We start from the raw sequence: 17249 nt of genomic DNA on the forward strand, positions 1-17249 counted from the left end.
TCAACGAAGAAATCATAGTCTACGGAGACGACCAAGGTACAAGAGCTACCATTAACTGTATTGGAGCCAGCCTCGACAGGAGCGTCGACGACTGGAGCGTCGACGACTGGAGCGTCGACGACTGAGGCGTCTGACGGCGGAGGCGTCTGACGGCGGAGGCGTCTGACGGCGGAGGCGTCTGACGACGACGTAGTCGACGGCGGTGAGAATGACAATGAGGTCGTCGAAGGGAACATCGACGACGATTACTATGTCGTCGGCGAAGAATAGACCCACTACACTGACAACAGCTTCGCCAACGGTGTTATCGACGACTATCTCGAGACCTACTCCGGAAAAGAATAGGAAGGAGATCACACCAGCAGTGACTTCCCCAAGTAACAGTACTCCATTGGTCCTGTAGCACCTTTTGGAGGAGGAAAAGTCAGATGATGAGGAGGATGATGGGCCTTTTGGGTATGCCACAAGCCCATCTGAGCTCCATGTAAAATGTCAAGAAGAAGATGAAGAAGAAGGGTGTGAAGAGTATCACAGCATCTCATACCGCTGCTACCAACAAGAGCCTCAAGAAGAGATGGTAGCAATGCCATCATCCATGTTGATGGATTTGTAATCCATGTTGGCGGATTATAAAAAGAGATTTCCTCCATCAGAGGTTCCTCAGGACGTTCCACCTTCACGTCCATGTTAAATTCCGGCCACTTCAGTCCGCAGTAGGGAAAGTCTGTTAGACACTACTCCGCTGACACCTCAGATCCTACAGCAAGATGATCCTGGGACCACATTTGATGAGGACCGCGAAGAAGGGGAGCTAACGGAACCTCACAGGGAATGGGATGATTACATGATCCCAGCTCCACCATCACCCACCCAAGTACCGGCGGATTCTCCACCAGCGGAGATTGGTGGATTCCACAACTTAATGGAGAGAGCGGCAAAAAGATTTCAACTACCATATATGACTTTAAGGAGCCCTATCAAAAATCAGTCAGGTCTATACCAATTATTGACCACATATGGAAAGAAGGATTACAGGTCATGACCACTCCAGCAACCGTTACACCGGTACTGGCGAGACTGGACAAAAAGTATAAGGAGCCAGGGGACGCCCAGGAGTGTTTACTGGGCCATCCTAAAACGGATTCAATAATCTCGCAGGCAGCGCAGCAAAAATCAAAGAATCCAGCAGCACCAATCGCAGCACCTCCGGACAGGAAAGGCCGGCGTTTAGATAACGCAGGTAAACGATTCTCCATCATGTCAGCACTCCTGGTCAGAACTGCAAATGCCCTTGCCATCCTGGGCAGATATGACAGACAAATGTGGAGCTATATAGCACCCTATATCAACCTCCTCCCGGAACACTCTAAGCAGGAGGTGAAGAAAGTTCTGCAGGAAGGAGAGAGAACTTCGGCTGAAGTTATTGATTGCGCTATGAACATAGCTACCACAGCCTTTCGTTCCCTCGGAGAAGCAGCAGTTTTGAGGCACCAAGGTTGGCTGAGGGCCACTTCCTTTAGGCCAGAAGTCCAAAATAAAATTCTGGACCTACCCTTTAATGGGAAGGATCTTTTTGGGCGCCTGGTGGATGAGACCCTTCAAACTATTAACAAGCATTGGAAATGCAATAGGTCTCGCATTAGGAAAGTTTGAGCGATTGGTATTGTAAATGACACTTTTTTTATTTATGTGTTGGTTTTGAAAATAGCAAAAGTAATAGCTTTGTCAGTTACAATGTCAATAGTTTTAACTTTCGCAAATGTGACACCTATAGCATTTGTAATGCAATGTGTGTTGTCTTTACGTGACTTAGATGTATTGATATTGCAAATAACAATGGCTTTTAATTTTGTAAATAATTAATACTTAAAGAAAATTTATTGTAATTTATAAATGGCAATAGCTTAAACGTTTGTAAAAAAAAGATAAGAAAGAGGGGTGGGGAGAATAGAAGGAGATGAGGACGGGTACGCAGAGGGAGGGAAAATGAAGAAAATGAGGCGAGAGCGGAGAAGAGAACGAGATACAGATGAGACGTTGGCGGAGGGGACGAAAACAATAAGATAAGGATGAGAGGATGAGACGGAGGCTGGAGAAGTGAAGTGCGGGAGAAGGGTGGGGAGCGAGCATAGGAAAAAGGAGAGAAAAGGCTTCCGAGAGAATTAATAGTGGAGGGGAGAAGAGGAAGGCCGTAAGGCGCAGAGGGAAGAGAGAAAAGAATGAAATGTGGATGCGTAAGAAGGGAAGAAAAGAAAGTGAGGGAGGGGGCTCAAGGGTGGGATATTGTAAGAAATGGGGGGGGGCAAAGAGAAGTGATGAGAAGAAAGAAAGAGCATTAAAAGAGAGTGCCGCTCTAGAGGGTACACGAGGAGAGGGAGGACAGGGCATGAAAAGGGTGTGTGCACACTTTAGAGTGTGCATCTGATCTGAAGATGCTTTAAGGTGGTGAGAAGGGGCAAAGGGAGGGCTGGGGAAGTGATGACGTGGAAGAAGTGAGACGTAGGCAGAGATGGGGGTAGAGGAGTAGGTGCAATGGCATGATATAGTGAGGGGGTGTGGCGTAGCGGAAGGAAAGAAGGAGCACGAGAGACTGCGCAGAGGTGTCAAGAGAGTGACATCCATGTGTAGTGGTGTGCATCAGGATGCACTGGGACAAAGGCAGTCAGAGAACGAGGGAAATGAGACAGACCACGTGGAGAAAGAGACAGCAAAGTGGAGAGGATGGTTATAAGATTAGCAGGTCGAAAAGTGGGGAAAGAGGTGAGACGCGGAAGTACTGCATGGTGCACGCGAGAAGGAGGGGAGGAACAAGGGAGGGGAAGGAAGAACACGAGCTGGAAAGGGAGCAGGAGATGTAACGAAAAAGGAAGAACAAAAACGGAGGTTGGATGGGCAAAGGAAGTAAGAGGCGACACACGAACTGGAATAAATAAAACTAAAAAGGAGAAAATTGGAGATATAAAATAGAAAGGGGTGAAAGAGGGGGAGGCAGGAAAGTAAACGGAGAGCTGTGAGACAAAACGAAAACGACTTTCAGGAGGAGAGCGTGGGAAAGGAGAGGAGGGGAGAGCAGCAGAAGAAGCCGAATGAGAGAGATCGAATGAGGAGAGGAGAGAGGCGGGGCAGGAGCTCGCTTGTCAATAAATAATCCCCGGAGGTGGTGATATTTCCCGGGATTGTGACAGAACATTTCTCGCTGCACCAACACAAACAGAGGCAGCGAGAGACATGTCACCGGGGGAGGGGGCGGGTGTCTGCGCGCTGCTCCGGGGACAGCGGGGGAGGGGCGTGTGTGCGGTGCTGCTGGGGAAGGCATGCGGGGCTGCTGAGCACGGACATTTGAAGGATGTAAGGGGCCCTGGGCCACACGTATTATGCTTGGGTTAAGGAAGAAAGAGAACGATTGCGCCAACGTAAAAATAAACCGGTATACAGATGTAATTTACCTTGACAGCAGAGAGGTGACCAATGGACGGAGGGAAGAGAGAGAAGGCGAGGGTTGAGGAGAAATGCGACACGGCGGGCAGGGGAGGGGGCGGAGCGGGTAAAAAAATAAATAAACAAGACGGAGGGAAGAGAGAGAAGGGGAGGGGGGAGGAGAAATGCGACACGGCGGGCAGGGGAGGGGGCGGAGCGGGTAAAAAAAAAATAAACAAGACGGAGGGAAGAGAGAAGGGGAGGGGGGAGGAGAAATGCGACGTGCGGATGAGGGAACTGATGTGCACGCGCTTTTAAGCTCAATGCGCATGCGAATTGAGCTTAAAAGTCACGGGCACTGCAAGGAATCGCCACGATTCCTTGCAAGTTGGTTCAAGAGTGGATAAGCCCCCATAGTCTCGCAAGCTCGATGCGCATGCGCATCGACAGGCGAGACCTAAAAAAGACACGGATACAGCGAAATCCTTGGGTGCGTTACAGTTCCGGAAAACACCTTTTCGAGGCGCCCATGGAAGTGGACAACCCTCGTATAGAGGTGGCTACCAGCAGGGACGATACTCATCCTACTCTTCCTCTTCGCAGCCCTATCGGCAGCAATATGGACAGAAGCATTCTGGGGCTACTCTAAGTCCACTCCCAGAGGACGAGGAGCTTGTTCTGGAAAAGATAATAATAAAAGACAATGACAACCTACAGATTGCAGTTCCTTCCCCTTCTATCTTGTCAAATGTTCCCCTGGGTGGAAGAGTGACTTATTATTTACCAAAGTGGCAGAAGATAACATCGGACAAATGGGTCCTCCACATAATACAATTTGAACAAACATTGGAATTCCTCTACTTTCTCCTCCCACGTTACCTACATATCAAGAAGCAAACACCTATCTCAAATGCGTCGGGCGATTCGGGCAGTGCTCCGAAAGGGAACAATAGAACCGGTGCCGAACTCCCAAAGAGGATGAGGATTTTATTCCCGTTTCTTCTTGATCAGAAAAGATGCTTTCAGGTGGCGTCCAATCTTGGACCTAAGGTCCCCAAATTCCTCTCTCAATAAACAGTCATTCAGAATGGTGACCCTGCAAGATATTCTGCTGCTCTTAAACCCAGGAGATCAGATGACCTCCCTAGATTTCCAGGATGCATATTTTCATATCCCCATCCATCCATCACACAGAAAATTCCTTTGTTTTACAGTGGCCAAAGGCCATTACCAATTCAATTCATGCTACCATTCGGCCTGAAATCTGCACCGAGAATATTTACAAAATGTCTGGCGCCAGTGGCAGCCTATCTAAGAAGACAAAAACACCAAATATTTCAATACCTGGACAACTAGTCGGTAAAGGCACCATCGCAGGAGGCAGCTCAAGCTTCAATTGCAGCTTGCTTGGAGTTATTTGCGGACCTGGGCCTGACCTTAAATGTGGAAAAATCATCTCTACAGCCATCCAGGACGATCAAGTTTCTAGGTGCAATCCTGGATACATCACAAAACAAAGCATTCCCATCCATAGAAAGACAATTGGGACTCGTTTCTCTAGCCAAGGAATTCAGCAAAATAAAGTCTGTCAGTCCGAAGATACAAATCGCTACTGGGGACAATGTCCTCATGCATACCACTCATTCCCCTATGTCGCTTACGGATGCGACCATTACAGGAAGAGCTAGACCTTCAGTGGTGCCAAGCAAAGGGATCCTTCGAGGACAAGATAAAAATCACGCATCCAATGTTTCAGGCAGCAAAATGGTGGACTCACAGGAAGAACATCTCGTGGGTCTTTCCTACCTGATCGAACCAGCTCCGTTGGTAGTTACCATGGATGCCTCTCTCGAAGGATGAGGAGCATTCCTACAGGAGTTACAGGTCAGCAGCCGATGGAACAAAAAAGGAACGCCTTCACATAAACCTATTGGAATTAAGTACAATAGGATTGGTATTGTTGGCCTTCCGGCCAAGAGTGGAAGGAAGATCAGTATTAGTGCAGACGGACAACACAACTGCAATGCACTACATAAACAAACAGGGAGGCACAAGATCTCTCTCTCTCTCTATCAAGAGAAGCTCAGAAAATATGGAAATGGGCGATAGATCACGGTGTCACTCTGAAGGCCATACATCTTCCAGGGGATCAAAATACAACAGCGGACACCCTCAGCAGGCGGAAAACGACCTGTCACGAGTGGGAGCTGGATCAGGGCAAGCTGATGACCATCTTTGCCAAATGGGGAAAACCAACGGTGGATCTGTTTGCCACAGCCCAGAACAAAAAATGCTGATTCTATGCAAGCTTGCGTCACCAAAGGGGATCATGGGGGAATGCGCTTTCGATGGCATGGTCAGGTGTCTTTGCTTACGCCTTTCCGCCGATTCCCCTCCTGCCACGAGTGCTCACGAAAATGAAGAAAGAACCGTGCAGGATAATACTGATAGCCCCTTGGCGGCCCAGACAGCATTGGTTCACAGAGCTGCTCCTTTTATCAGAGACTGAGCCAATACGTCTTCGGCCAATACCAGCACTACTGACTATGGAGAAGGGACAAGTGCGGCATCCAGACCCGACATCATTGCAATTAGCGGCCTGGCTCCTGACTACGGAGAATTTCATCACTTGAAAATTCCAGCAGAATGCAGAGAAATCCTGGCGAAGGCAAGAGCAGAAAGCACTGATAGGACATACAGGATGAAATGGAAAAGATTCTGCTTCTGGTGTCAGGAGAATGACTTGCATCCTCTGCGGGCAGAGGCGCATCAGATCATCCCATATTTACTTAAGCTGGCGAAATCTGGATTAGCCTATGCCCCTATTAAAGTGCATTTGGCAGCGATTTCAAGATACAGGAGAAATTCAGCCCGTCCTTCTCGATGGTCGGAAAGAATTGGGAAACAATTCATGAAGGGGCTGTTTCGAGCTTACCCACCCATCCGGCCTCCACCACCTTTATGGCAACTGAACATTGTCTTATCACAACTGATAAAACCACCATTTGAGCCAATACACAAAGCTGATCTGAAATTCCTATCCTGGAAGGTGGCTCTATTAATAGCTCTAACATCAGCCAGAAGGATGGGAGAATTACAAGCCCTTATGACGCAAGAGTCTTTTCGCCAATTCAGAGAAGACCGATTAGTGCTCAGAACGAATCCAAGATTCATCCCGAAAGTACCAACAGACTTCCATTTAAATGAGCCCTTAATCCTAAAAAGATTCTTTCCTCAACCATCGACGGCGGCGAAAAGGACTCTCCACACTCTAGATGTTCAGGGTTGCCTAAAGTTTTATTTGCAAAGGACAAGACCTTTTAGGAAGTCTACACAATTGTTTGTGGTTTTTAGTGCCCCAAGGAAGGGTTTCCCGTTATCAAAACGGGGAATCGCACAATGGATCTCAAGTGCAATCCAGTTCTGTCATCAAGCAGCGGGAAAGCCATTGACAGCACGTGTTCGTGCGCATTCCACAAGAGCAGTATCAACCTCAACTGCTCTATTTTCAGGCGTCTCCATTCAGCATATCTGCAGAGCAGCCACCTGGAGGAGTATGCATACTTTCACCAGGCATTACTGCCTAGATGCTCATGCAAGATGCGATGCAGCAGTGGGACAAGGAGTACTGCGGAACCTTTTCCAATAACGGTGAGCCTCTTTCTCATCCCTCCTTCCTTTGTTTGGTAAGCACATTTTATTGTTGATTGTATGTCTATGTATATATTGATACGATTACTACTATGTGCATCTATCATGGGTTGCGTATTGCTGAAAGGAAGGTGACAAAAAACAAATGTGCTATAATTTACTGCTTGCTATTCTGATTCAGGTATGTGAATCTATGAAAGCTTCAGTACTGGAGTAAGAAAACAAGTTACTTACCTGTAACTGTAGTTCTCCAGTATTGGAAGCTTTCATAGATTCACATACCCCCACCTTCCTCCCCTGAGAGGCTCACCTCGGATTTGGCACAAAAAGTATTATAGCACAAGTGCCCGAAAGTCTGAGGTGCAAAAGGTTCTCTAAGGAGGGTTCTAGAGGGTGAGTGGCTCTGATTGGCTAGGGGAAAAGTTTGGTCCCTTTTTACATAACAAAGGTTATGGGTTGCAAAAGGGAAATGGGCCTAGGTCTTTTTTCAGTTAGCTATACTGCTAACCATTGCTTTTTTATGTACCGTAGACTCCTGTCTCGACGACTGGGAAATGATTCAGGTATGTGAATCTATGAAAGCTTTCAAATACTGGAGAACTACAGTAACAGGTAAGTAACTTGTTTTCTTACATGCATTAATCTCCTGTTTAAAGGCATCTTTCTTCTTTTTTTTTAGGTTCTGATAAAGCCAAAACCTGTGACATTCCAGACTACCATGATGAGTGAGCACACCCGCCAACTTGTGACCGAAACCCTGCAGCAAGCCTCCAGGGTGGTTGAGGCTAACACCACATCCATCCAAGAAGTTAAGGAAGACGTACAGGGCTATGCAGACAGCAGTTCGTCCACTGAATCCTCACAGAGTTCCCAAGGTACATTGTTTGATAAGCCTCATCTTGGTGTAGGGTCAAATATGTTTAACATATATGTAAGTTAGGACTTGTGTAGAGACTCAGAGGTACTAATTACATATATGTTTGAAGCAGGAAGTGATCCTGAGACCATGAGAGCACATTTATAATATGGAGGGTGATCACCCAGCAACACTTTCAAAATAGTTAAAGCCCCTGAAATGTACGTCTACATTTGACAACATTTGAAACTTGCAGTAACCTATTTGATACACACTATCTGATTCAAACAATTTTAGTTGCCTGGGCTGCTAGCACAGTAGGATGTACGAACTGCAAAGTAGATGTCTGTGTGTAAAGATTTGTTTGAATGGTTCCGCAGAATAAGGTAAGCACCAGGGTTTGCTTGAAATTGCCCTGTCCCCATTTTGCGTCCAGTACTCTACAAATCGACGTAGGAACAACTTTCCCAATGCAGTCCTCTTCTAAGAATGAACTGTATTCTGTAAAAGCACATCACAGTGTACGAAGCATGGTTGTTTACATTGCTTTCAGCACAATCCAAACCTTCTGAGCCGTCTTCGTGACTTTTTTTCCAGACAGATGGGAAAGTCTGTTCATGAATGATGAGCATTCTCATTGCTGGAAGTAACTTCAACAACCTAATTTTGATCGTCAATCCATGTCTTCAAGAAACTAAAGCCTTTATTATTTGAAACTCTGTTCTTAACTATGTAATCTTAAAGAGACAATTAGTAATAGGTTCCTTACCTTAGAATTACCCCCAGGTGTCAGACTGGATCCGGAGAATTTTTTTCGTAGCAGTACCCCTGTGTGTCGGTAGGTGGCATCGGTCAACACCATGTTCGTCGTCTGCGTCGTGATCGCCAGGGTGACGTCACGGTATCCACTCAGACATTGCCCTGATGTCAGTTTTCTTTTTCTGATAGATACATCTGCCGTGTGGATTCCTCACCTTGTGAATATCCCCCTTGCGTCAGCAACGTTCGGAAATTTTCTTCGTAGCACGCCGTCGTGGGCGACGTCACAGGAGCACGGCATCGCGCGCGACTCCGTCTGACGTCACCGACCCCATAATAGGCCCACGCCGGCGTGATGACGTCAGTTCCCTTTTTTCCGCGTCTCCGACGCTAACGGTTTTCGGGATCTTCAGCGATACCTAGTATCTTTCTAACTAATATTTGTCACTGTTTCTCTCTTGCGACTTTGTTCCTCTCTGGAGATGTCGTCGAGGAAAACAGGCTTTAAGCCATGTAGGTCTTGTGCCCGCATGATGTCTATCACGGACCCGCATAAGGATTGTTTGTGGTGTCTTGGATCGGGCCACGACGTCAAGAACTGCGAGTCCTGTTTCAAGATGAATCCGAAGGCGCTTCGGGAGCGTGAAGCAAAGTTGCTCTTGGCGAAGGTGAAAAAGGACTCTGGGCGGCTTTCGAGATCTACGTCACGGAGATCGAAGTCGAAGCAGAGGTCTCGGTCGAGGTCGAGATCGGCGTCGAGGTCCAGAGCAGGTTCGAGGTCTGGAGACGACTCGAGGTCCAAGGCGAAGTCGAAGTCCAGAGAAAGATCTAGGTCTAGGTCTAAGTCGGCTTCCGGGCATGCTTCGAGCTCTTCGAGGAGAAAACATAAGAGGAGGAAGCACAGTTCGAGACATCATTCGGGGAAGGATTCCTCTGACTCGAAGAGAAAGTCTCACAAGCACCGTAAGGACTTTGTCTCTCCTTCACCTGCTTTGTCAAGAGTGGGTTCTCCGGCGCCGGAGCCGGAGCCGGACCCGGAGCCGGTTTCCTCGGAGCATGAAGAAGAGGAGGTGACTCAAGAACCGGCTTCGGCGGAGACTCCTGTGAATCCAGAAGGTCAGGGTGAGGATGTGTCGGGTCGGCCTCCATTGCAACATCCGGTAGGTCCGTACCCTTCCTTCCCTGGTCCTGGGCAGGATCCCTCGCATTTTCTCAATGCGATGTTTGGAGTGTATTCTAGGGCGATGTACCCCGCTGGAGCGCCTGGTGGCCCCATGGGTCCGTTATCGTACAACCTGGGTATTCCTCAGTCGTATGCCCCTGCTCCATTTATGCCTTTCATGCCGGCGCCTGTTTCACCTTGGCTCGGTACGGCTCCACCGAGGTCCACGACTCCGCATGCGGCTTCGCCGACTCCGGATCGACCTCGCAGTCGAGATCGAGGTGCCACACCTGTTCTTGACTCTCGTCCTCCTGCTTCGGTTCCTCGAGCGACGTCGGAACCGGCTCCGTCGGAGTCGTTACCGGATCCGTCGACTTCGATTCGAATGGAGTGGTCGAGGCGAAGAGCTCAGCGTCTCCTCGAGCAAAAGGATGATGAGAGTTCAGATGTGGAGGAAGGCGAGCTTCCTGATCAGGGTGATGACTTCGAAGAGCTTCGGGATGCTAGTGGTCTGGAACTCTCTCCCGAGTGGGGTCTGCCTTCGACTTCTGATGCACCATCAAGGGACGTGGCTCCTTATCACGTGGTTATTAGGAAGGCTGCTGAGCTTCTTAACTTAAAGCTGCCCACGGTGGAGTACAAGCCCAACATTCTCACGGAAGTCCTACATTCTCCATCCTCAATTGTGGAGCCAACTTTGCCGTTTACTGATGCCTTGTCAGATCCAATTAAGGAAATTTGGAAGAGGCCGTTGTCTGCTCCTGCAGTTTCAAGGGTTATTGCAAGGCGCTATAGGGTGGCTCCTGATGACCCTGCATTTCTTTCTACGCATCCGTCTCCGGAAAGTCTTGTGGTTCAGGCGGCTTGTTCTAATAGGGCGGCAGGCTCCTTCCCTCAAGTGCCTGCTGACAAAGAGTCTAAAAAAGTGGATCAGGCTGCGAAGAAGACTTTCTCTTCTGGGAGCATGGCTCTAAAGTCGTCAAATGCCACTTGCCTTCTGGGTAGATATGTGCACGCGCTGATGGACTCAGTGAAGCAGCTGTCACCAAAACTTCCTGAGGAGGATAGAAAGAACTTTAATGAAGTCATCTCTGACACTCAGGCTGCGGCCCGCATGGTCATCCAAAGCGGCATGGACACTGTGGATTCAGTTGCCAGAATTATGGGCTCATCCATTGCAACTAGGAGAGCCGCATGGTTAAAGTCATCTGGCTTCTCAGCGGATGTACAATCTACTTTGTAGGACTTACCCTTTGAAGGATCTGGCCTTTTTGGTAAGAAGGCAGATGTGGCCTTGGAAAGGTTTAAAGACAGCCGTGCCACTGCAAGATCGTTGGGTCTGCAGATGAGAGGGTCTGCAGCTAGAAAATTCAAGGGTTTTGGAAAATCTTCTTTTCGTCCCTTCAAGCAGGGCCAACAACAGCAGCAGCAGCAGAACCCTCTATACAAGTCCTATAGAGGTAGACAGAGGGGTCGTGGTCGTGGACGTCAAGTCTCCTCTTCCTCCACTTCCTCCAATAATGCCCAACCCCCACCCGCATCAGCAAAGCAGCCCTAGATCCACCATTCTGGATCATGTAGGGCCAGTAGGGGGTCGGCTTACTCACTTTCTACGAGATTGGGAATCGGTTACATCAGATCTTTGGGTTCTCAATCTCGTAGAGAATGGGTATGCACTTCCTTTTCAGGAGTTCCCTCCCAATTACCCTCCTTGCCAAGGTTTTTGCTCGGAGGACCACCTGCTTCTCCTGCAGGAGGAAGTCCTGGCTCTGTTTCGAAAGGGAGCGATAGAGGTGGTTCCAGAGCAGGAGAGGGGTCAAGGGTGCTACTCCCGGTATTTCTTGATTCCCAAGAAGGATGGCAGGCTTCGGCCTATCCTGGATCTCAGGGTTTTGAACCTCTATCTCAAACAGGAGAAGTTCAAAATGCTCACCCTTGCTCAGGTTCTTCTGGCGCTGATGGAAGAAGACTGGATGGTGTCGATCGACTTGCAGGATGCGTATTTTCACATCCCAATCCTGAAGTCGCACAGGAAGTATCTCCGTTTTACGGTGGGGTCGCAGCACTATCAGTTTGCGGTCCTCCCGTTTGGACTTACTACTGCGCCTCGAGTTTTCACCAAGGTGATGGCAGTGGTGGCGGCGCATCTCAGGAGGTCAGGGATTCCTGTATTCCCTTATCTAGACGATTGGCTGATCAAAGCAGAGTCGCCGGAGATGGTGCTCCATCATCTGCAGGAGACAACTCAGTTGTTACACAGGTTGGGTTTTTCGATAAACGTACCCAAATCTCACCTGGTGCCCTCCCAGCGCAACCTGTTCATAGGTGCAGTACTGGACACTTCTGTATGTCGTGCATTCCCTCCACCTCAAAGGATTCGCGACATACAGGAAATGATTCCTTTGTTTTACCCTGGAGCGGTCGTTCCAGTCCTGAAGGTCCTTCGTCTGCTCGGTCTGATGGCTTCTTGCATTCTGTTGGTCAGTCATGCACGCTGGCACATGAGGGCGCTCCAGTGGGGCCTCCGCAGGCAGTGGTATCAGCACAACGGAGATCTCAGGGAGTCTGTGAGGATCTCCAGAGAAACTGCAGCGGACCTGTCCTGGTGGGGCGTGGAAGGCAATCTGTCACAAGGAAAGCCTTTTCAGCTGCCTCCATCAGTGGCCACAGTGATATCGGATGCATCCACTCTCGGGTGGGGTGCTCATCTGGGAGACCTGGAGGTCAAGGGTCTTTGGTCTCCGGAAGAAAGGTTGTTTCACATCAACCTTCTGGAATTGAGGGCGATACGTTTGGCGCTCAAGGCCTTCCTCCCTTCCCTTCGCGGTCGTTCGGTCCAGGTCCTAACGGACAACACGACTGCGATGTGGTACATCAACAAGCAGGGAGGAGTAGGGTCGCAGTGTCTCTGCAGAGAGGCTCTGCGTCTCTGGTCCTGGGTTCAGGACCATCAGATTTGTCTGGTGGCAAATCATCTGGCCGGGGTTCTGAACGTGCGTGCGGACAGTCTCAGTCGGCAGTTTTCTGCCGACCACGAGTGGAGGCTTCACCCGGAGGTTGTTCGCAACATCTTTCGGATGTGGGGGACTCCTCGGGTGGATCTTTTCGCCACTCGCGAGAATGCCCACTGCCCTTCATTCTGCAGTCTCCAGTATCCGATGCAAGGAGCATTGGGGGACGCGTTTCAGTTGAGTTGGGGAGGTCGACTCCTTTACGCGTTTCCCCCCATACCTTTGATTCCTCGGGTTCTGAGGAAGATTCGTCAAGACCGGGCCCAAGTCATTTTGGTCGTCCCGGATTGGCCGAGAAGGGTGTGGTATTCGGACCTACTCCACCTATCCTCTCACCAGCCGCTCCGTCTCCCTCACAGGGCAGACCTCCTCTCTCAGTTGGAGGGGCAGGTTCTACACCCCCACCTCCAGACATTACACCTTCATGCCTGGAGATTGAACGGGGCAACTTGAGTTCTTTTTCTCTCCCGCACGAGGTGGTGGATGTCATTCTCTCTGCCAGGCGTGACACCACTAAGTCCATTTACTCCTATAGGTGGACAAAATTTGTTTCTTGGTGCAGGGAGAGGGATATTGACCCTTTGAAGGCTCATTTGTCTAATATTTTACAGTTTGCCCTTTATCTGGCGCGGCAAGGTTTGGCTGTGGCCACGGTCAAGGGCTATCTTTCGGCCTTATCGGCGTTTCTATGTTTGCCGGATCAGCCTTCTCTCTTTAAGTCTCCGGTGGTTGTGAGATTCTTGAGGGGTCTTGTGAATATGTTTCCTCCTACCCCTTTTATTATTCCTCAGTGGGATTTGAATCTTGTGCTGACCTTTTTGATGGGTTCTCCCTTCGAACCCTTGCACAAATGTCCATTGAGGCTTCTCTCTTTTAAGACTATTTTCCTCGTTGCAATCACCTCGGCAAGGAGGGTAAGTGAGCTTCAAGCTCTAAGTTCCAAACCCCCGTTCCTGACCATTCATGCAGAAAGGATGGTTCTTAGGACCAGGGCTGCTTTTCTGCCTAAGGTGGTGACTCCTTTCCATCTTGGGCAGTCCATTACCCTTCCTACCTTCTATCCTCCCCCTCACCCGTCTAAGGAGGAAGAGAGACTGCATCGCCTGGACCCTAAGCGGGTGGTGTCCTTCTATCTGGACAGGACTAAGGACTTCCGGATGGACGACCAGCTGTTTGTTGGCTTTGCTGGCTGCAAGAAGGGCAGAGCGGTGCACAAGCGCACTCTTTCCAGATGGATAATCCTGTGCATCAAGATCTGCTACTCCCTTGCGGGTAAGGACCCTCCTGAGGGTATTAGAGCTCATTCAACTAGAGCAAAGTCTGCAACATCTGCTTTGTCTAGGGGTGTGCCTGTTGAGGATATTTGCAGGGCCGCGACTTGGGCCTCCCTCCACACTTTCGCGAAGCATTACTGCTTAGATACCGAGGTGAGGAGGGATGGCCACTTCGCGCGTTCTGTCCTCCAAGACTTCCTGGTTTAGCAGAGTAGACACCCTCCTCCGGGAGTGGGGACTGCTGTGGGAATCTATTCACAAGGTGAGGAATCCACACGGCAGATGTATCTATCAGAAGAACAAGTTACTTACCTTCGGTAACGCTTTTTCTGGTAGATACTATATCTGCCTGTGGATTCCTCACTGACCCACCCGCCTCCCCGTTTGTCTACTCTGCTATACCTGGTCTTTCTGTATATATGATTTTAATACTGTTGTATTGATTTGGTTCTATTTGTACTGTGTACACTGTATATTTGCATATTTGCTATCGTTGGTCCGTCCGTGTGCCTCGAAGGCACGGAAAAAAGGGCGGAACTGACGTCATCACGCCGGCGTGGGCCTATTATGGGGTCGGTGACGTCAGACGGAGTCGCGCGCGATGCCGTGCTCCTGTGACGTCGCCCACGACGGCGTGCTACGAAGAAAATTTCCGAACGTTGCTGACGCAAGGGGGATATTCACAAGGTGAGGAATCCACAGGCAGATATAGTATCTACCAGAAAAAGCGTTACCGAAGGTAAGTAACTTGTTCTTCCGTGCCAGCCAGTTCTAATCCGGCCAGAGCGATACCTCTTGTCTCTTTTTGACTACTATTTTTCGACTTTTGTTGACTTCTTTTCGAGTCGTTCGACTACTGGTACACGTAGGGATGTCTCCTCCTCGAACCGTCTTCAAGGTTTGCGACTCCTGTCGCAAGTTGATGTCGGTTACGGACCCACACCTCGTGTGCCTTTGGTGTTTGGAGCGCGACCACGACCCAAAGTCATGCTCTTACTGCCGAGCCCTGAACCCAAAATCTTTGCAGGAGCATTCCCAAAAACTTCTCGATGCCCGGCAGTCAGGTCCGCGCCGCTGGAGGTCTCGGTCGAGAGGGAGTTCCTGGGACCGTTAGCGGAGCCATCATCACCACCATTCATCGTCGAAGTCTTCATCTTTGGGTAAGTCGAAGCACAAAATGAAGGCGAAAAGCATTGTCGCTCTTCACGTTCTCCCCGTCCGCCAGCCAACGTGATGCGGATGGTGATCGTCCTGCAGAGCCTGCTGGCTCGGCTCCGTGCTTTCCTCCTTTTCTGCAAGCCGGGGCTACCCCTGCCCAACTTTGTAGTTTTTACAACTCCCTTCACTCGATCTTTCGACAGCTCGACTCCGCCCACGCGCCTTAGGGTCCCGGGGACTCGGCTGGGGGTTCTAGGCCTTCGAACCCGGTCCGCCAGGCATCCAGGCCTGGATCCGGATTGGCGCCGGTCGACCTTATGACACCTCTGGCGTCAAATCCACTGACGACGCCTCCGCCCCTTCCGACGCCCGTTGTGTCCCCAGCCGACCTCAACACCGGCCTCCATCCTGACCTGGACACGGAGCCGGACCGACGTCGACTGACGCCTGCTCTGGCGCAGAGCGGTACTTTTGTGCCATTGTTCTGTCCTGGAGTTCCTTTACGCCCTCAGTGGCAGCCAGAAGAGGATGAGGAGGACTGGGAGGGGTCTGATGACCCTTTAGCTGACCAGTTGTGTGAACTGAACTGGAGAGAGGATTTGGGTGATGCCAGTGATCTGGATACCTCACCAGACCCCTGTATGCTTTCTCCCCTACCACGGCTACAGAGGAGGGAGCCTGATATGCAGTGGTGTTGCTTCGGACAGGTGAGGCCTTGAACCTTGAACCTACGGTGGCGGTCAGGACCAACCTCCTGACCGAGGTGCTTCAACCAGCAGCGGCCTCTTCGGAGCCCCTACTGCTGTTCAATGAGGCCCTTAGTGACATCGTTCTGGGCACCAGGTCCAAGCCCAGCACAGGGGCTCCTGTGGATAGGATGATTGCCCGACGCTACCGCCCGGGCCCGGGATACCCACTTTTTCTCTCCCAACAACCTACCCCTGAGAGATTGGTAGTCCAAACCTCTACTGCTAAGGGCGCATTCCCTACTGCTTCCCCAGATAGGGAATACAAGAAGTTGGACCATCTTGGGAAGAAGATGTTTTCTTATGCCAGCTTGGGACAGCGTCAGTAAACACAGCATGTCTTCAAGGCCTTTATTCTCTCTCTGTTGGGGATACAGTTACGCAGTTGCTGCCACTGTGTCCAGAGGAGACCCGGGCCACTCTCTCCCGTGCAGTCGCTGAGGGCAGAGATGCAGCGAAGTTTGCCATTCGGTGTGGGCCGGGCACCGCCAACTCGCTAGGTAGAACAATTTCAAGGTCGGTAGCCCTGCAACGCTACGCCTGATTGAAGTCCACTGGCTTTTCAGAAGATGTCCAATCGACTCTTTTTTGGACATGCCCTTTGATGGCCGTCGCATGTTTAGCGACAAAGCGGATAACACACTCAAGCGTTTTAAGGATTCTAGGGCTACAGACAGATCCTTGGGCTTCACTACCACTCTCGCCCGCGCAGCCTGCTTTTTGCCCCTTTCGTGGTTACGGAAGGGGTGCCCCGCAACATTCTCCCCAGAGCCACAGGCCTGCTCAAACTGTTCAGCCTCTATGTATTCGGACACGTGGGACCCAGCGTTGTGGGTCAGTGGGCCACTAGGCAGGCCAGTCCACCAGCGCCCGCTCTGCAGCAGCCTCCAAACCCTCCTAGACTGTCCTTTCAGGGCCACCAGTTGCCAGTGGGCGGCAGGATCCGGCTTCACCTCCCCCACTGGCAAATCATCACGTCGGACAGGTGGGTGTTGCAGATAGTCTGAAGGGGCTACTCCCCCTCCATCCATGGCACCACAATTCCACCCTGACCCCACTTCGCAGCGCTCGCTCTGGCTGCCTGGTATCAGAAAAGAACTTAAAACCTGGCTATTCGACAAATAATGATCCCCTTCCCCAAGCGCCTTTAGACCCTCTGGGTGAGCAGTGCGCTATACAAATGCCCGAACTTGAACTTGAACTAGGATTACTTGG

At 50.3% G+C, this 17249-nt stretch overlaps 1 protein-coding gene across 12 annotated transcripts in view; it reads left to right on the top strand.

Annotated features, from left to right (window-relative positions):
- Positions 1-17249, top strand: part of EMSY (EMSY transcriptional repressor, BRCA2 interacting) — a 339048-nt gene that overhangs the window by 201401 nt on the left and 120398 nt on the right. For all 12 annotated transcript variants that reach the window (XM_086933879.1, XM_086933880.1, XM_086933870.1 and 9 more), the window contains exon 14: positions 7748-7943. In XM_086933879.1, the coding sequence (XP_086790005.1) occupies positions 7748-7943 (196 nt within the window). The remainder of the gene's footprint in view (positions 1-7747; positions 7944-17249) is intronic.

Source organism: Lissotriton vulgaris, chromosome 8 (assembly GCF_964263255.1).
Source record: "Lissotriton vulgaris chromosome 8, aLisVul1.2, whole genome shotgun sequence".
NCBI classification, from domain to species: Eukaryota; Metazoa; Chordata; class Amphibia; order Caudata; family Salamandridae; genus Lissotriton; species Lissotriton vulgaris.